General features: G+C 49.2%; 1 protein-coding gene across 3 annotated transcripts in view; it reads left to right on the top strand.

The window, feature by feature from the left end:
• The window catches only part of PLCB2 (phospholipase C beta 2), a 33,494-nt gene extending 16,264 nt beyond the window's left edge, over positions 1 to 17,230 (top strand). Inside the window, exons 10-32 of one of the 3 annotated variants that reach the window (XM_065755578.1) lie at positions 39 to 185; positions 655 to 812; positions 2,417 to 2,499; positions 2,747 to 2,831; positions 3,793 to 3,964; positions 5,743 to 5,840; positions 6,551 to 6,647; positions 6,730 to 6,814; positions 6,968 to 7,092; positions 8,119 to 8,273; positions 8,688 to 8,852; positions 9,599 to 9,698; positions 9,941 to 10,045; positions 10,334 to 10,422; positions 10,613 to 10,709; positions 11,318 to 11,374; positions 12,750 to 12,960; positions 13,150 to 13,318; positions 13,653 to 13,729; positions 14,502 to 14,597; positions 15,708 to 15,765; positions 16,227 to 16,313; positions 16,852 to 17,230. In XM_065755578.1, the coding sequence (XP_065611650.1) occupies positions 39 to 185; positions 655 to 812; positions 2,417 to 2,499; positions 2,747 to 2,831; positions 3,793 to 3,964; positions 5,743 to 5,840; positions 6,551 to 6,647; positions 6,730 to 6,814; positions 6,968 to 7,092; positions 8,119 to 8,273; positions 8,688 to 8,852; positions 9,599 to 9,698; positions 9,941 to 10,045; positions 10,334 to 10,422; positions 10,613 to 10,709; positions 11,318 to 11,374; positions 12,750 to 12,960; positions 13,150 to 13,318; positions 13,653 to 13,729; positions 14,502 to 14,597; positions 15,708 to 15,765; positions 16,227 to 16,313; positions 16,852 to 17,112 (2,777 nt within the window). In that variant the 3' untranslated portion in view covers positions 17,113 to 17,230. Of the gene's footprint in view, positions 1 to 38; positions 186 to 654; positions 813 to 2,416; positions 2,500 to 2,746; positions 2,832 to 3,792; positions 3,965 to 5,742; positions 5,841 to 6,106; positions 6,290 to 6,550; positions 6,648 to 6,729; positions 6,815 to 6,967; positions 7,093 to 8,118; positions 8,274 to 8,687; positions 8,853 to 9,598; positions 9,699 to 9,940; positions 10,046 to 10,333; positions 10,423 to 10,612; positions 10,710 to 11,317; positions 11,375 to 12,749; positions 12,961 to 13,149; positions 13,319 to 13,652; positions 13,730 to 14,501; positions 14,598 to 15,707; positions 15,766 to 16,226; positions 16,314 to 16,851 lie in introns of those variants that run through there. The other 2 variants (XM_065755576.1, XM_065755577.1) reach the window with 2 other exon arrangements.
• Positions 17,231 to 19,423: the final 2,193 nt, after the last annotated feature.

Here is a 19,423-nt window from a genome sequence, read left to right as displayed (position 1 = left end):
TCGTGTTTCAGCACCCTAAAACTTTATTTTCCGTGTAGGACAGCTGTCTCCAGAGGGAATGGTCTGGTTTCTCTGCGGCCCTGAGAACAACGTGGTAGCACTGGACAAACTGGTGCTGTATCAGGACATGACACAGCCGCTCTCACACTACTTCATCAATTCATCACACAACACTTATTTAACAGGTATGGGCACTTCCAGAATCTGCCTGAGCTCCAGGGCTTATGTACCACCGCCAGGAACGGATGAATGACCCTGATAATCAGGCTCTGCTTGGAGGGCTGTAGCGCATGCCGCTTCAGAGGAAGAAACATCACTCCATGGCCTAAAGCACAGAACTGTAGAATCATTATGGTTGTGAAAGACCCCTAAGGTTATCAAATCCAACCATCAATCCGTCCCCACCATGCCCGCTAACCCACGTCCCTGAGTGCCACGTCTACATGTGGAACACCTCCAGGGACAGTGATTCCACCACATCCCTGTGCAGCCTCTTCCAACGCCTCACCGCTCTCCTTGGGAGTATTTTTTCTTCCTAATATCCAACGTCTTGTCATTCTGCTCAGAGACAGCAGGTTTTACGCTCTGCTTTATGCAGGAGGTGTCCCACACCGATAGCTAAAGCTGAGCCTCCCTCCTTGTGCTCTCCTCCAGCTGGCCAGTTTTCTGGGATCTCATCTCCTGAGATGTACCGTCAGACGCTGCTGGCTGGGTGTCGCTGTGTGGAGCTGGATTGCTGGAAGGGCCGCCCCCCAGACGAGGAGCCCATCATCACTCACGGGTTCACCATGACGACTGAAATCCTCTTCAAGGTGCAGGAGTCTTCTCCCCACGTTTGCCCCTGCTTGGCCGTAGGCTGACTGACAGTCAAACGTACGGGCTGAGGGCAAAGATGCTTGACAGGGAAAGATGGATGGCAAGATGACGGGTGAATGAATGTGCAGGCAGGATGAAGGACGAGCAGACATGCAAGAGGTTGGAGGTGGTGTACATCCTTGGAGCTGGAGGACCACGAAAGGAGGATGAGGATAAATGAATGATGGGAATGGGGGTAGTCAAGTGGAAGTGATGGAGAGACAACTGTGTAGGTGCGCCTGCATGTGGAGCCGTGTAGCAAGATGGATGTATGGGCAGAAAATTGCATGAGAATTTAATGGATGGATGCAAGGCAGACAAACGATCAAGGTGGCTTTTAGAAAACAAACGTGTAAAGCGAGTTTATCTTCCAGCAGTTTGTGTGCTTTACAGCCTCAGATGGTGGGACTTCAGAGGAATGGATTTTAACTGCTTCCCAATTACAGGTCTATTTGGTGGAGTGACTGCCCTCTAACATGCTGAGCAGGCAAGCTTCCCTGAGGGTTCAGCTCCCAGGCTTCTGAAGCACAGTTCAAAGCCTTGAAAACTTATGACATTCACCCACAGGAGTTACAAACAGCTTGCAGGTTAAAAATCAATGCACCACGCTTATTTTTCTGCCCCCGTGTACACAGCAGCTGCCAACAGGCGGGGCGCTTCATCTTAAAGCTCTTTACTCATATTCCATAGCTTTCCCCAGTTCCCACACTTCACTAGCACTAACGTATTTATTCCGGGGTAAAAAAAAAAACCACACCACATCGTTAAGTAACGATCGGAGCTATTGTCATTTTCAGAGTCAGTAATTTCCCACATCCCATAATAGCACTGCTGCTGCACAGCAGTTCGCTACGGACAGGAAAAGTAATGACAGCCACAGCTCCTGTAATTGCAGAGTTCTGCTAAAGCATGCAACTGTACCTCGAGGAAATTATAACCTGCTGCTCCTCTTCCCAACCTGGCAGGTTTCTTGGGCAGAGTCCAAGCGGTCCACGGAGGAGCTGAGTTTTTAGGGGCGGCAGGGGGTCGCTCACGTGGTTGGGGGATTTCTCTTCCTTCAGGGGGCTGCCCACGGTGAGGTCATGGTGCTAGACCTGGCCTCACTCGGAGCCCAGGTGTCACGGTGCTGTGTGAAGGCAGTGCACAAACACACTAGAGTAAAAGCTGGGAGGTAATTGCAAAGGAGCAAGCAACACGTCAATAAGCAGCCCCCAGGGAAGGAAAGAGTGGGAAGTTTGTGGAGTTTAACGGGGGGTTGTGGAGATGAAGATTATTTTTTTCTACCTTATTGATGCTGAGAATGTTTAACAGTATTTGCATTGGAAATGTCAGCACTGCTGGTGAGCGAACGTTCCAGATACCTCTGCTGCTAGATAGAAGCGTGTTGTGAGCAGATGAAACGATGGAAGGTTGGGCAGCTTCAGAGGCAGGCGTAAACTTCCTTAGTGGAGAAACCCCAGATGTCACTGCGGACACCTGAAACACCAGGAGGGATCAGTTCAGTGGGAAGATCAGCTCTGTTGCTATCGAGTGATGACCTCTGTGACGTTCTCTCCTTCAGGATGCCATTGAGGCCATTGCAGAAAGTGCCTTCAAAACATCTCTTTATCCTGTCATCCTCTCCTTCGAGAACCACGTGGACTCGTGAGTATCTGGTCACTCACTGGGGACACGGCGTGGGAGGATTGTGCTCTCTGTTGTCCAGAGCAGAGCAGGCAAGGGCTGCTTGGTTTTCAATGAGTACCTGTATTGACATGAAGCACCGTTAGAGATTTTTGTGGCAATTGTAAGTGGGTGAAGGTTTACGGATCTCAAGATAGCTGCTCATGCCGGATCTGGATTTGGGCATCTGTTTTCCTGCTCACTCCTGCTTTATCTCTTTGTTCATTAGGCCCAAGCAGCAGGCAAAGATGGCTGAGTACTGCAGAACCATATTTGGAGACATGCTGCTGACAGAGCCTCTGGAGAAGTACCCAGTGAGTGGGAGCTGGGGGAGGAGGCTGAAGAACCCGGATAGGGGAGAGGTCTTTCTGAAAAACCTGGTTGCTGGGGCCAGGAGATGCTGAGTGAAACTCCTGCTCCGCTTGAGTGGAGTCGACAGCTTGCTCATGCGATAATGTATTTTTGTGGACCACTCATTCAGCTGCCTTGTGAAGGGACACTGATTTACAAATCAGGGGCAGTGCCTGTGTTCTGCAAGGCAATTAAGCCATTTCCTTAGGTTAAATAGTAGAGGGGGAGCTAAAACACCTAGTCCAAGCATCTGGTTTTTAGCACTGAGATAAAAAGAGCTGGAAAGAAACAGCTAGCAAACTGGCAGCTGCCCATTCTCCAGACCCACGTCTTTGCCTGGGCAATGGGGAGAAACATTTCAGAGTGTTAGCTACATCAATGGTTCTGTTGCTATCTGTGTGGGGAGTGTAGGTCTAGAAGCAGAGACTGAGTCATACACCCTCATATGACACACACAAAGCCACCGCCTTTGGGGTTTTCTTTTGGTTTTTTTTCAAATCAGCCTTAGGCAGAGAGTTTAAATACGGCCTGATTGCTGATCTGGTGCTCTGGGATAATGAGAGAAGTGGGCGGAATGCGAAAGCCTGAGTTATGTGGATGGCTCCAGGACACGTAGATGGTTTTTCAGCTGTACTGCAGGCTGGAAATAGGATGGCGTGCACAGGCAGTAGAGCTTGAAAAGACCGAGAGGTGCAAAATGCTGGTTTGAAACTGACAGCAGGAAGGTGAAGACTTAGGAAAAGATCTGCATAGATACAGTGGGATGTGCCTGTAGGTGGGGACATTCAAGTATACAGTGGGTGAGAGGTGTTTCCATGCACCAGGAAGCTGCCAGAGAAGCAGCATGGGGAGGGGCAAGAGAGATGAGATGTTTAAATTGTACCCTTGACAAGAGAGTTCATTGTGAAGCTTTCTCTGTTGCAGCTGAAGCCAGGAGTTCCTCTGCCAAGTCCTAAGGATCTCTTAGGGAAAATCTTAATTAAGAACAAAAAGAAACAGTCTGTATCTGAGAAGAGGCAGAATTCTATGAAGAAGGGGAAGAATGCGGAGCCAGAAATCATTGAGCAGCCAGCTTTTATGGATGCTGAAGATACTGGTATGTCTGAAGGGAAAAACGGGACTAGTATAGCTCGATGAGCAAGTCTGGCCTGCTAGGGACCTTCCAAATTGCTTGATACTTCAGGCAAGACAATACTAGTCATCAATTCAGCCATCTCAAGAGGAAGCGTAAGCTTGGCAGATAAATTAAATCTTCAGGATGTTTTCAGACACTGTTTCAACTAAAAAGAGACAACCAACTTAATTCCCAGAACTCTGCTGCCTAATCTGAGACGTATGTCCGCGTGGGTTAAGAACTCCTTGATGCACACTGACTGTTGGTTTGATGGAAAGAGCTATATATATATATATATTTACCATCCATAGCTCTCTGATAACCACAAATTTACCATGGCGTGGTTAATAAAAGCATATAATGGTGTGGGGTGAAGATAGCTTCAAGTTCATCTAGTTCCAACCTCCACCCACAGCAGGGACCTTCCCACTAGATCTGGCTGCGTAGGGCCCCATCCAGCCCGTGGGTCCGTGCCCTTCTTTGTGCTGAACAGAGCAGTGCAGGGGCCTCACGAGAGCGGAGGGGCAGGATCACCTCCCTCACCCTGCTGGCCACACTGCTTTTCATGCAACCCAGGGTACAGTCGACCTTCTGAGCTGCAAGCTCGGTGACATCAGCAAAATTGCGGGCAGCCCACCCAATCTCGTTGTCCCTTTGTCCAACAAAGATGTTAAGTGGTGCTGATCCCAGTGCTGACACCACTTGTCACTGGTCTTGACTTTGACAAAGAGTCTTTGGCCACAACTCTTGAAATGGGACCATCCAGCTAATTGCTTATCCACCCGAGTGGTCAAAACACCAAATCCACGTCTTTCCAAATTAGAGACAAGGACACTGTGCCAATTACTCTTCCATTATTCACCAACACTCTGACCCTATTGTAGAAGGCTCTCAGATTTGTCAGTCATGATTTGCCCTTATTAGTGAAGTCACGTTGGCTGTCACCAGTCACCTCTCTGTTTTCCGTGTGCTTTAGCGTAGTTTCCATGAGGATCTGCTCCATGACCTGGCAGGGCACAGAGGTGAGACTGACTGGCCTGTAGTTCCCCACATCTTCCTTTTTGTCCCTTTTTAAAACTTGAGGTTCTGTTTCCCCTTTTCCAGTCAGCAGGAACTTCCCTGGACTGCCGCAGCTTCTCAAATACAATCTCTTAGTGACTTCATCTGCCACTTCCCTCAGGACCCTCAGATGCATCTCATCAGCTCCCACGGACTTGTGGATTTTCAGGCTCCTCAGATGGTTTCAAACCATCTCCTACGAAGGGTCATTCTTCATTCTCCCAGTCTCTCCTCATTGCCCCTCACCCTGATGTTCTCGAAGGTTGATAGGACATTCAGTCCCTACTTTCTTCCTGTCCTCCATCTCCTGCTGTTTCAAGGCATAGGGAACCTGTGGTAGAACAGTTTCTGGTAGGAGCACGTGATGAACGCCACTACAGGGGAGCTGGGAATCAGACATTCAGTCCCACAAACATGTGCCACCTCGGTGGGGAAAACAGAGTTGTGATTGTCACTCCCGTGGTCTGGGGCAGGCTCGTAGGCAGGTCTCTTGAATCTGTTAGTCCAGAGTTTGGCCTTTTCCGACTCGGATTTGGCTAATAAAACGATACAGCTCCTCCACTCGTGTTCCTTTGTGACACGCTTGGGAGGTTTTGCAGAGCTCCTCACTGTTAGCAGTCAGAGCTGCAGGCTGCGTGAGCAGTCACGGAGTCTCATCCTCACGTTCTGATATGCACTCCTGACGCGGGCTGCACGTTTAGTCTGGGCAGGTGATGTGGCTGAAGAGGAACCAGAGGAAGAGGACGATCACCTGGGAAACCTGGACGAAGAGGAAATCAAAAAGATGCAGTCCGATGAGGTACTTTGTTGTCTTTGGCCCCTTCCTGGTTTTGTTTGGGTTTTTTTGTCTTTCTTTTCTGGCCTCCAGTTTTCTCTGGGGACTCACCGTTCTGAATGGAGATGAATACCGAAATGCAAAGGGGAGCGAACTGTGCTATGACAGCTTTCCTTGCTCCACGCAATAAGGCGTTTCTCTTATTCAGTTTCTCCTGCAAAAGTTGTGGCAAACATAGAAGCTGTGGCAGATGAGGTATTATTTCTGAATCTGACCCTGGTATCCTGCAGGATTCGGAGGTAACTGCCCTCAGGGTGCATGGAGAAGCTTAGTCTGATAAAAGTTGTTATAGAAACACGAAGTGCTGCTGCTGAAGGGGAAGAAGCAGATCAGCATTGCCTCGAATAGAAAAGATCCGTTTCCATTTTCCTTCTCTCTGGTGTCAGTCAGAGAAGAAAGCAAACAGCATCCCAGGTTTGTCCCAGAGTACATACTTGGAGAGGTTACAGAGGTCCTGCACTTCTTATCAACTGATGCCTTTCTACCTGTCTCAGTTTTTCCCTCGCTACCCAACAGTGTGCCCCCAACAGCGTTGCCCACAATGTAAGTGTAGGATCAGGAAGCCAAAGAAACAGGTGTGCTTTGGCCAGGGCAGCACAGGCGTGTTTTGTTTCACCTCTGGAAAAGGTCTTTTCATCTTTCTTCTCTTGTGTTTTGTTTCTTTTCCTGCCCAGGGCACTGCTGGTTTGGAAGTGACAGCGTATGAGGAAATGTCCAGCCTCGTTAATTACATACAGCCCATCAAATTTGACTCCTTTGAAGTCTCTGCTCGTAAGTCAGCTCTCATTGGCCCCCCCACACACACAGTAGGGTGCAGCTTTCTTCTACACGCTTTCTTGCCTTCTCTTTCTAGAGAAGAACCGGAGTTATGTCATCTCTTCCTTCACCGAGCTGAAGGCTTACGATCTGCTGACCAAGTTCCCTGTGCAGTTTGTAGAGTATCCTTCTGGCAGTGCTTGCCCCCTGAAGTTGCTTGTATGAAGGATGGGAGCTCGTCTGAAGCTTGGGTTAATTGGGTTAAAGCAATTCATGAGCTAGTGCCAGGGTACCTGAGGAGCGCTCCAGTTTTGGTTCCGATAGAGCAATCGTAGATACAACAAGCGCCAGATGAGCCGGATTTACCCCAAGGGCACCCGGATGGACTCCTCCAATTACATGCCCCAGATGTTCTGGAACGTTGGCTGTCAGATGGTGGCACTGAACTTCCAGACCATGGGTGAGTGTCACGTTGTCCTCCAGCATCTCGGTGGGTGAGGCAGAGTGCTCGCATTCATCGTCTCTTCCTCCCCTGCTATTTCCTACCACTGCTGTCCTCCTGTGTGTGTTTGTCCTGCACGCCCTGTTCCCAAAGTGTTGCTCTCTTCTGAGTCTCTCTCAGACCAAAAGCACGTTTCTGTGTCCAGCACAACCCAGGCATGCAGTGCCTGTAATGCTTCCCCTACACGTTTACACATGCACACAGGCTTGCTGTCACCCAGTATCCGGGCACTGTCTCTGCCTGGTCTGCAACGTGATGTCAGAGTAAATAACTCATATGAAAGCACCAGGAGCTCCTGCATCCCCTTTCCCACAAGGCAGCAGGCAGAGCTCCATCTGGCCACAGGACTGGCCTGTCTGTGCTGTTATTTCCAGTACGTTGACATGAGCAGGGAAGAAAGGGCGTTTCCTGCTGCACACAGCCAGCATAAGGGGAGGCAAAGCAAAGCCTTCAGATAACGCTGTTCTTTACCCTTCTTCCTTCTCCACTCTCTCACATATGGAGAGCATAGGAGACTGGCTCATAGGAGGAAAAGTGACTTAAAAAGGGAGCCAGAGAGATTGGTTACAAAGAGGATATCGTACTGAAGGCGGGTGCCAAAACCACAAGCCACTGTGAGTAAGACAAGAGGTGGCAGAGGAGAGGATGGACTGGGGGGAGCCCCAGAATGACAGGAGGAAGGAGTAGAGAGGTTCAGGCAACGATTTGCCTCATCCCCACAGCAGCGGGTACTTCTTAAGAGCATTTTAGTTCTACCCATGATTTATGGCACAATCATGAGCAAACCGCTTTACCTTTCTCATAATAGCTGCTGTAATATTTTTCCCTGTAGGGTGCTGAGAGACTTAATTAGTTTTTGAAAGGGTTTTGTGAGTCTTCAGCTAGCACAGGCTGTAAAAGTACAGCATCTCTCAGCTCGCTGAGAGCCACCCGATGAGATCCCACAGCAGTTTTGCTCGTAGCTTTCCTCTCTTTGTATCTCAGATGTCCCCATGCAGCAGAACATGGCTCTGTTTGAGTTCAACGGCCAGTGTGGCTATCTCCTCAAGCACGAATTCATGCGGCGTCCAGACAAGCAATTTGATCCTTTCTCCGTGGACCGCATCGACGTGGTGGTGGCAAGCACCCTGTCTGTCACGGCAAGTACAACCCTTGGTGCTGTTCCTCCTCTGAACACCATTTGCTGGTACTGTATGTGTAACGTGTGTATGACCCCTCTATTACCCAGTGGGGCTCTCAGAGGCAAATGAACCCAGGGAGTCCTGTGGGACAGTGTTTCCATGGCAACTCCCCACCTTATTGCTATTTCAAATTCATCATAATCGCACCAGAATGGAAAATTAGCATCTGCCACACAGAAAGAAGCCTGCAATGCTGGGGAGGGAGCGTTGGTGCGAGAAACAGGGGTGAAGGAGAGGTAAAAGCCTGCTGAGGACTAAAAGCTGCAGCAGAAAGGATGATCTGGGGCTGGAGAGGGACTGAAGGCTGAAGATGAGGGTGGGTTGTTTCCTTCTTTCCAGCAGTTGCTAATTAATGTTTCTGTTTCCCCACAGATACTTTCTGGCCAATTCCTCTCTGACCGCAGCGTGAAGACCTACGTGGAAGTGGAGCTGTTCGGGTTGCCGAGGGACACGAAGCGCAAATACAGAACCAGGCTGACCTCCACCGCCAACTCCATAAATCCCGTCTGGAAAGAAGAACCCTTTGTTTTTGAAAAGGCAAGCAGCACTTCGTAACGATTTGGACGGGGAACCCCTACAGCTCTTTGTTGGCCACAAGCACGGCCTCTTGAGTGGTCACCAGGAGGGACTCCTCTCTGGAGAGCTCAGTCGTGGCTTTAGGCAGATCAAGAGTTACCCTGAGATAATATCCTAGCAATAACCCAAAACAACTCCCTGTGAAGACTTCCTTGGCAGTGGGGCAGCTGGGAGGGTTTAAGGATATAACAGCTATCAAAGATCTCCCCTTGGTGAAGCACTTCTGACTGAATCCACTAATCAGGTCTGAAGACTCCAAGCGTAAGGAAGCAGAAAGAAACTGTGGTTCGATTGTCAACGAGAAGCAGGCACTGGGAAAGTAATGGGACCAGCAGGAGGTTTCCAGCTGTGCTCAATTACAGAGAGCTGCCCTGTTTTGTCTGCCAGAATCCAGTGGTCACTAATCCAGCTAGGGGGAGGTTAAGTCAGAGGTGATAGCAAGGTCTGGCTTTTCTGCAGTTGGAAGAAAGATATACTACGAATTCAGCTCTGTCAAGTACACCGTGAGGTAGCAGATATTTTCAGCCCACTTGGGATGTGGTAGATAAATACTGTCTTCATTTCAGAAGATGCTACAGTTTTGACAGGCTGATTTTAAGTTCATTTCGTGGCAGAAGAAAACAGGAGAGGATGATGAAACAGCCCTTATGGCAAAGTCACCACGCTTGCTAAATAGGCGTCTTACTCTGTTGTTTTGTTTTCCCTAGATCATGATGCCAGAGCTGGCATCCCTCAAAATTGTGGCTTTTGAGGAAGGAGGCAAGTTCATCGGTCATCGTGTCATTCCCATTATTGCAGTGCACTCAGGTAGGCTCTGTGGAAATCCCTTCGTCTTTTGCAATCTTCAGGCCCATCCATGTGAACATCTGGGTGTTTTCCTCCCCTGCCTGTGCTGTAGAGTCTTCACCTTCACCTGACTGCGGCCTTGCTTTAACACCACACGTATTCACCATGCCCTCCACCAGACAGAGGCTTTGTTTTACAGCTGGGGCACACAGACAAGGAGAGAGAGATGATGTCAGCTCATCTCTTGTGCTTTCTGCTTTCAGGCTATCACCACATCTGTCTCCGCAGTGAGAGTAACATGCCACTCACCATGCCCTCTCTATTTGTGTACCTGGAAGTAAAGGATTACGTCCCTGATGCTTGGGCAGGTAGGATGCTTCAGAATGTGCCTGGGGTTTTGTCCAAACTGCACTCTAGAAGCATTTTTCCAGCCTCTTCCTTTAAAAAGGGAGCAGCCAAACAGAGAGAGCTGAGGAGAACAGTCCTCACACAGCATCACACAAGGGTTGGAGCAAGCTGACAGTCTTAGCCTGGCTCGTTACAAGTAGAGAATACAAAATCTCTCTTCTCCACAATTCTCTATCTTAAGCCAAAAGGGAACCCAGAGAATGCTCAGTTATTTGTTAATCCACACAAGATTTCCTTTTTGTTTCTAGATCTGACTATTGCGCTCTCCAACCCAATCAAGTTCTTCAGTTTGCAAGAAAAGAGATCGGTTAATCTAAAGGACGGCTCGGAGGTGGAGGTAGGCTCTCCCAAGTTCTGCTGTTGTCTCTAAAACACACTGCATGGAATCAGTGTGAAATGACAGAGGAAGACAGGCAGATTTCCTGAGAGATCAACACACCAGAGCTCACTGTGCGTCTTTGCTACAACTTTCATTTGCTAATGTCCGTCTCCAGTTCCACTTGATTTACCTCTGATCTTTGTTGTAGAGGCATGACATGCAGAGGAACTCCTCACTCCCTGAAAATAATGGGATACCAGAGTCCACCAGGAAATTCAGCACCCCTTTTGCAAATGGGCCTGCAGGTAAAGCCAGAGCTACGGGATGAACCTAAAGAAGGGAAAGCTAGGCACTCACATGGCTGGAAAAAGGTAGTGCTGAAAGGTGAAGGTCCTTGGTAGCAGGAGCAGAACTTGCTGAACCAATTTACCAGCCTAAATTCCAGTGCTCGTCATTAATAGCAGAAGTTGTGTCTGTGCCTGGACTGGATGTGACACGTGCACTGCTTTCACTCCGCAGTGGAAATGTAAGATCTGGTGTGGCCCCATCCCTGAACACCCCTCTGCTCTTCAGAGCTTTGTCATTCGAGGGTCTCTTTTGTAGATCACCACTCCTTCTGACATTTTATATTCCCCCTGAAAACTCTGTGCCTTGTGAAACTCCAACATTCTTCTCACCTAAGAGCAATACTCAGGTCGTGAAACCAAATGCCCGATTTCCTCTGTCAAGGCAGAGTTCTGTCACGGCTGTTAAAGTTCCCAAGCACTTCAGCATCTCAGCAGCTTAATTCATTCCTTCCTGCTCACACCAACAACCTTAGCACGGCCCATGCTCCTTGATGAACTCTCCCTGTCCATTTTCATCCCAGAGCTCCAAGACGGAGCACTGACAGGAGCCTCTTTTGTCATTTTAGGAGCAGCAGCAGCTCTGGTCAAGGATGGAAACATGAAGGAAGTGACACAGCTTGTAGGTAATTCCCTCTGTGCTGTTCACGCGGGCTGAGGTCTCATCAGGTCCCTCTCTGCCCAACTTCTGTCTGGGACAAAGCTGAAACCTGTTTGCAAATTAAAGAAGATCCCACCTGAGAGTAAACTTGGTGCCCTCAGGCCACGGTGCCAAATAACTGCTGCGCACAGCAAGTTTTGTTCGGTTGTTTTTCAAGTTACTCCTAAACAAACACAGTAAATACACCCTCTGGCAGGAGGCATCACATAACATGGAAGCACTGTGGGCTCTGATTTGAAAGACTAGGCTTGTTGACCAAGAAACCTGCAGTTAAGCTGTCCACTTGACGATCCCCATTAGGGGACTTCAGCCTTGACCCACAGTTGCAGACACACCCTCAAGTTCAGTTAGTTTTTACACATCTGAAGCCAAAAATACAAGTCACTTCCTCAGAAAAGATAGCTCCCTGTGGCTTTTTTTGCCAGATAACCACATCTGAAGCTGCTCAGTAGACTTGCTGCTGCCAGATAACAAGTTCCCCAGTAGTTCACAGGCATCCTCCTTCCCTGCATCTTCACTGACCTAGGAAGACCTTTTGCTCGTCCCTCACAGCTGCCAGCTGTTAGAAGTGGAAGAACTAACAAACAGCTCTCGTCGTTGTTACCTGGCTTGGTGTAGGGTGAATAGCCCAAAAGAACAGAACCCACACGAAATAACGAAGATGGACAGTGTATTTCTGGACTGATTACCCAGAAGGCATAAAGACACCCCATAAATTAGGAAGGGCTCACCTGTCACTGAAGGTCAAGGCTCATCTGGAACCCCACAGGGAAGGGATCTCCAACAAGAGATCCTTCCCCAGTGGTGGTCAGCCCTTAAATGGGGGCTGGGAGAGGTGCAGCCAGGCTCCACCCCTTCCCATCACACAGGTGCATTGCCTTCACCTGTGCTCCTGCGGCTGACTCAGTGCTCGCCTCAGGTGATCCCTCAGTGGTTCAGGCCGTGATTCAACAGTTCCCATACACTTTGCAAACAAAATAATAATAATAATAATAGTAATAATAATAACAATTAGCAATGAAATAACAAAACTTTTCCCTTATAATTAGAGCTGCCAGCTAGCTTGACACTCGGGCTGCATTTGGGGAGCTTAGGACTGTGGAAAAGGAGGCGAGGCCTGAGAAAGATTTAAGGACACTCCATTGTGTTCCTCTGGGCAAAATACCAAAAGGCAGCAATTCTTCTGGCTGTCCCCAAGGCAGGCAGGCAGCAGGTGGGGGACTGAGCTGGATGCAATGCTGAAAAGAGAAGGAAAGCTGAGTGAAAGAAGCACTGAAAAAAAATCTCTCTGACCCCAAGAGACGTGACAGCAGGGTGAGAAAACAGCTTCTGTGTTGCAGAGCCTCAGACAGCAAGCCTGGCAGAGCTGCAGCAGATGAAGCTCTTCCTGAAGCTCCTGAAGAAGCAGGAGAAGGAGCTGAAGGAGCTGGAGAGAAAAGCAAGTAAACGGAGAGAAGAGTTGCTGCAGAAGTATTCTGTTCTCTTTTTGGAGCCTGTCTGCCCCGGAGCCAAAAAAAGGTCGATACACTCCAGGAAAACCCAGAAGAAGAGGTAAAAAGGGCAAAGGGTCCTCTGACCTGTGGAGCATTCACCCACAGCAAAGCAGAGGGATCTCAGCTGAGCGAGGGAGAGCAGCGCGGCGCAGGCACCTGGGTCTGCCTGGGTCGGTTGGCTGTTGGATGGGACGGTCAGCAGGGTGTAAGCATCCCTGAAAGCACAGCTGCTGCATCTGTTCTGCAGGAGTCTGACGACTGGTGATGTCGGTGCCTGCACGCACCCTGCAGAAATGGCAGACAGCCTTGATGGCCGAGTTTTGGAACTGAAAGAGAGGATGGAGATGGAGCTTATCCGCCTGGGGGAAGAATACCACGATGGGGTTCGAAGAAGGAAAGAGCAGCACGCCACAGAGGTAAGGACTGCGTGTGCCAATCAAAAAACATACCCTGTGAAAGCCCCTGCAGGGACAGCCTGAAAAGCAAGCTCTTCACTGAGCTCAGAAACACGGCCACAGGGCAGAGAAGCTCTCAGAGCAATTGTCAGGCCCGTAGAAGGTACTTGACAGAATGCAGACAGTGATGCTGGTTTGTCAGAAGCTACAAAATCGAAGCCCATCCTCATGATTTAGCCATGGACTTCAGTGCAGAAAGGGATCGAGCTGAACCTGGTGGTAATTAGATACTGACGGTGCGCCGCGTCTCATCTTGGTCGGCTTGGTTTTGATCTTGTTTTCATCCCTCCAACAGCAAACGGCCAAGATAACAGAGCTAGCCAGAGAGAAGCAGACAGCTGAGCTGAAGGGGCTGAAGGAGTCATCAGAAAGGTAAGCTCAGCATTAAAACAGCAGAGTAATGATGAGTGGCTCTTCGTTCGGGTAGCGTTTCCTGTTAGATTGCAGAGCATTGCACTGCAGTGAAGGACTGAATGCCAGAGAGGAGAAATATCAACTGGTGAGAAATTGAGGCACAGCACTGTCTCATAGCCACGCAGTGGCAGAGTTGGGGAGACCTCAGGGCAGTGCTCCTGCCGTGGGGAACCAGGGGTACTAATGCTTAAGCTGCAGCAAGTAGCCTTGACTGACTAATGCAGAAAGAGAGGGAGCAGGACTGCTAGTCACTGTCTGTCCCCTCTGCCTGCTGCAGCCAGTACATCAGATAATCCCTTCCAGGGACTGATTGGCTCAGTCTGAGTGGCATCTTGGCTCCAGCGCTTGAATAAACTGGCAGAATCAATTTGCTGATTTCTGGTTGGCCATCTGTTCTTGCAGTAACGCTGCTCTGAAGCTAAAATCCCTGCTCATTCCTCTTTAGCCTTTAGCTGCTAAGTCGGATGAAACTTCTTTCTGTGTCCTCCATCAAGTATACAAAGGATGTTCTTTGCCTCTCAGAGCAAGGAGCAAAAATAGAGCTAAGCTCCAAGGTACTAATTACATGACATGCATTTTGCCCTGTTCTTTTGTTATGAGTCACTTAAAAAGTCGTTACAGGACTTAAAACATTCTTCAGATTTTCTGCCTCACCAGCACGCTGCTTTTCTGCACAGTAGCACGCTCCAGAGGACATCCTGACTCTCACAGCACGCTTTTCTCTCCACAGCAACATTAAAGATGTGAAGAAGAAGCTGGAGGCGAAGCGAGTGGACCGAATCCAAGTGATGATGAGGAGTACTAGTGACAAGGCTGCTCAGGAGAGGTACTGGGGGGGATGTTGCTTCGTATCTTTGGACCACTAGCTGTTCTGCTCCAGGGAGGGAGCAGCACTGCTCCGTAGGCACTGTCACCATCAGGGATGCTTTGGAAAGCAGTCAGAGAGGCAGCAGCAGAGCTCCAGTGGTCAGAGGAGAGGAGCTGGGCTGCCTTCACTCCTGGCACAGCACTCTTTTTTCCAGTGCATTCCAGTACATAGGCATATACAAAGTGAAGCCAACCATCTGCTCCCTAACTACAGCGACAGCATCGTTCCTGCAGGCTCTGCTGACGCTGGCTTCTGGAGCTTTCTCCCTAGGCTTAATTTATGTACAGCAGTCAGCGAGATCTGTGTCACTTTGCTGGACTTGTGAATAGCCTGACAGCAGAGCATTAGACATAACTGCGGGGATTAGGAGCTCATATGGAAATGCAGGAGAAGGTCATTACCATGGAGAAATGGTACCTTGACAACAGTCCTCCCTAAGGGCCTTGTCTCCTTGGTTCTGTTACCTCTCAGCTTCTTGCCACAGTGACAGTGTCCCTTCCAGCCAGTTCAGCTGAAGGCTGGGAGCACTTCTGACTCCTTCCCACCTGCCCTCATCCCTTAGCGAGTATTTCACCAAAGGGAAGAACCAAAGTAAGTCCTACCTGAATCTGTTTGCAAGAAATTTTCAGCAGGTTGTGGCGGGGCACATAATGGCTGCATCCTTCCTTGACATTCACCGTTACAAGAACGATATTCTGCTGCTGCGTTTGTGTACTCAAGCACTCTGTACACGAGAGCTGAGCCACTTCTCAAAGCTTCGTGTGTCCAAGTGTGTAGAAGAGGGTACACTGCCTCTTCTGCTGCTTCCTGCTAGCAGCCAGGTCCTTTTGCTGTCTGCTCAGCTGGAAAAAAAAGAGAATTCTGCATCCAGTTGTTTGGCTTTTATCTCTTGTTAAATGGGAACGGTGTTTATTTGCCCTCTCCTGAAATTAAAGAAGGCTCTTAATGTGAGAGGGCACACTGGGAGTGTAACACAGCCGTCTTGCTGTGTGGGCACCAGCAGTCCTGTCCCGCAGCCAGATGCGTTGTAGGGCTTTTTTGGAGTGTATTGTTCTTTTCTCTTTACAGGTTGAAGAAAGAAATTAATAACGCTCACATCCAGGAAGTGGTCCAGACAATCAAACTGGTAAGTTCTGTCGCGTGCACTCCGTCCTGTGCAAAGTGGGGCTGCCTGGTGTAACATCATCAGCACGTGGCACGGGCAGGGAGTGAGCTCTCCGAGCTATTTCAACCCCATTAAGCTGTCGCTGTACGGAGCGTGTACTTCAGACAGCTGAAGTGCAGTTGCAGGCGGTTACCACCCTTTAGTGAGATCCTGCTGCTCCTGCACCATTTAGGCAGCCCACCCAGCTGGATGCAGTGTGAACGGAGCATGGGATTTTGAATTCCTCATTCAGGTGGTGGGATTTTTTTAAGCACCACTTAATTAGCAGCATAACCCCACATCTCTTTAGTAGTAGAGTTCGAAATGTTACTCTCCAGCACGTGCTTTACAACCCTCTGTCTTGCTGTCGTAAACGTTTGTATATGGAAACTTAGATACATTTGGATTATATATATATTTTTTCCACTTGGCTCTTTTTAAAGCTGACAGAAAAGACAGCCAGGTATCAGCAGAAGCTGGAAGAGAAGCAGGCAGAGAACCTGAGAGCAATCCAGGAGAAAGAAAGCCAGGTAAAGGCAGAGATAATGCTCAAGTTCACTGCTGCTGCTCAATACTGTAATTCCACAGCACCACCGTGGCTCAGTCTTCCTCCTCTATTCTTTAATTAGAGCTGCACTTCAGCCACCCACTCCTCAGTATGCTGAGGAAATGAATGGCTGTGAGCGTGGCTCTAACAGGAGCCTGAAGCAAGCTGAGGCAGGGATGCTGCATCCCGTGCTCCCTGTGCAAGCCTTTGTCTGATCACACAGAACCCCCTGCATTTGAAATGGGGTGGAACTGTGTCTTTGGCAGAGGTGAGTCTCCTTCCTGAGCTCCTCAGGCCCTCAAGCCACGTTCGTGTACTTCCAAGGCTCTGCCAAACAGATCAGAACAGCTCGGCCTTCCCTTCATCTGCAGGGAAGACCAAGATGGCCTGAGGGATGGAAACTGCAAAGCGCTGGCGCTCCATCCCAGCGGTCTCTCTTGGAGCAGATTTTGATTCCGTTTTGAGCCTGAGCTCTGCTCTGCTTCAGCGTTTGGGGAATGACTGCAGGTCTCTGTTTGCAGCTGCAGCAGGAGGCGGCGGCAGAATACGAGGAGAAAGTGAGAAGTCTGACTGTGGAGGTGCAGGAGATGGTGAACAACTACGTGAAAGAAGTCTTTCCCGACGGGCTGGAGATTCAGAAGGAAGCGGTTCTGAGCATCTCCGTGGAAGAACAAAGCTCTGCAAAGCAACTGGAAGAGAAGATCCCAGGGGCAGAGGCGTCAAGGCTGAGAGCAGCTCCGGGAGCCGAAACAGACACTGATATTGAGGAAAGCATACTGTGAGGGATGCTTCCCGTGCTGTTCCACTTCAGGAATGTTTATGGACACATGTAATGAATTTAAAGACCAGCTTGACAAACTGCTCTCTCTTTCCATGCTGGGTAACTCCTGAAGTCCTTCAGGTATTTACTGCTCTGTTATTAGTCCGAGGAGCTCACCTTCCAGTGCGTGCTTGACTCTCCTTAGCACGGTGGTGTTTCAGCAGTGGGGTCGAAGACAACAGCATCTCCATTAGTGGAATTCAGCCGTCACTTTTCAGAGCAAGTTCCCTCGTTGTCCCTTACACACAGAGCAATCTCAGATCCTTCTGGATCTGGATCCGGTGCCTTCTAAGACACTCCCAATCTTCAACAGGCTCGTTGGACAATTATAAGGCACACTATGAGGAGCCTGAGAGCCTTAGCATGGGTTCCTGCTATCACAAACACACTTGCAGATTGTCTACTGCCATAGGAAGCGATGGAACGTTGCCACAACTCTTGCCCGCAAAGCTAAATTAGCTCCACATTAATACACCTTGACCAAAACTCTCTAAGCTGCTTGAAAACAATCACGTTGCTCAAATAAACAGCCAGTTGTACTGCCCACAGGAGTATCCAGCAGAGAAAGCTGAGCACAGAAAACAGGGTCTGTCTATCAGTTGACAGTGACAAGCTTCCTTTACCCACTGCCCTCCCTGTTAATGAATGACAGCAGCGGGCTCAGCAGTGATGTGGAGAAGGAAAACTGCCCAGCTGCATGACTTCAAAGACAGATAGATCTCTTTTAGCCCCATGCTGCTGTCTGTCTTCACTCACAAAACCTTCCAGCAGAACACGCGAGGAGGGTCAGGTGCCCAATATCTTCATCTCGCAACAGATATAAGGGCACATTCCTCTTAGCCATCTTTACACTTCCACTTTCTAGGACAGCAAAGCCTTGTTTTGTGAATGCAGAACTTACGTCACATCCGCTGCCTCCACACACGCTTCCTCTCACCTGTGTAATGACTCTGCGCACTGAACTGCTTTGGCACAGAAAGTTCTCACTCATCCAGAAGGAAGGAACTGGAAACATATGGCCCAACTCTTTCCTCGCACCATATGAGACAGACTCTGCTTATGGACCCTATAAGAAAAAATAGCAGGAAATAGCAATACTTCAGTACAGAACAGAAACACCCTGGCCTTTTATCAAACCCTGTGTGCCTTAACACCAGCAGCCCCTTGCTGTAATGCACCCAAGCCACCAACAGAGCTGTGGAGGGTGAAGTATCTTTAAACCCAGCCATGGCAGATAGATAAACACGTGAGGATAGAGCCTGAGAAGCTGCTCTTGTCAGTGAAACCTTTGCCTTTAAGTTGAGACCGCGCGTGCCCGACTGCAGCAAGAGTTTCTCCCCCCTCCCTAGGACGTGCTGCTGCAGTTTCACCTGTTAAAAGTCTTCCCCGGCCCTTGACTTGTTCTTCAGGTTTCTGTCTTCACTGGAAAAGTGAGTTCAGTCACGGAGAACCTACAGGTTGTCACATGAGAGATGTGGCACCTGGAAACTGCACTGGGGAACGCTGCTACACAAACCAGCTCATGCAGGTGTGAGAGATGCCCCAAACCTGGTCTGACGTGCAAGAAGAGACCATACCTCCCTGTGGGGTTCACGTAGTACTGGAATCGTGTGTTGTACATTGCTGACTTATTTATTTTCTGAAATAATAATAAAACATTGCATTTCTTACCAAACAGAGGGTCGCCTGCTTTGCTCCCCCTGCTGAGGTTAGTGGATACGGGTTCAAGTCCCACGTGCTGCCCAATACACACACAGTGTTAATACAGAAAATTCAGCAGATTGGACACGTTATTCGTGCCCTGTGATACCTGGAGCCCGAGGAAGAAAGCTCACCACGATGACTCGTACCCTCATACCACATCAATTCCCCCCCCTTGTGCAGCTCTCCTGTCACTAAAGCACCGGCACAGCTTTATCAGGCCAATTACACAGAAGCGTGTGAAAATAGGTGGAATATTTGACATAGGTTACATCCCCGTGCTAAAAAAGTCTGCGAGAAGTGCTTTTCTGAGCGTGCACAGAGGAAACATTTGCTCTAAAAGCAAAGCCACCTCTCAGATGGAGCACTGATTTTCTGGGGGGCAGACAGTCGTGGTGGGGTTTCAAACAAGAGGAGTTATTTTCCCGTGGCTACAGAGAGAAGCACGGGATTCCTCTCACCACACTGAGCAGCCTTAAAAGTTGGGAGCCCCATCTCATCCAGAGCCCTTCTGTAAGCAGTGGTGAAAAGACAGAGCCCTCAAGAGAAAGATTCCTCCCGTTCTGAAATAA

This window comes from Cyrtonyx montezumae, unplaced genomic scaffold (assembly GCF_038088225.1).
Source record: "Cyrtonyx montezumae isolate F1298 unplaced genomic scaffold, pur_monq_1.0 scaffold_10, whole genome shotgun sequence".
NCBI lineage: Eukaryota > Metazoa > Chordata > Aves > Galliformes > Odontophoridae > Cyrtonyx > Cyrtonyx montezumae.
This window is presented reverse-complemented; position numbering and strand designations above follow the sequence as displayed.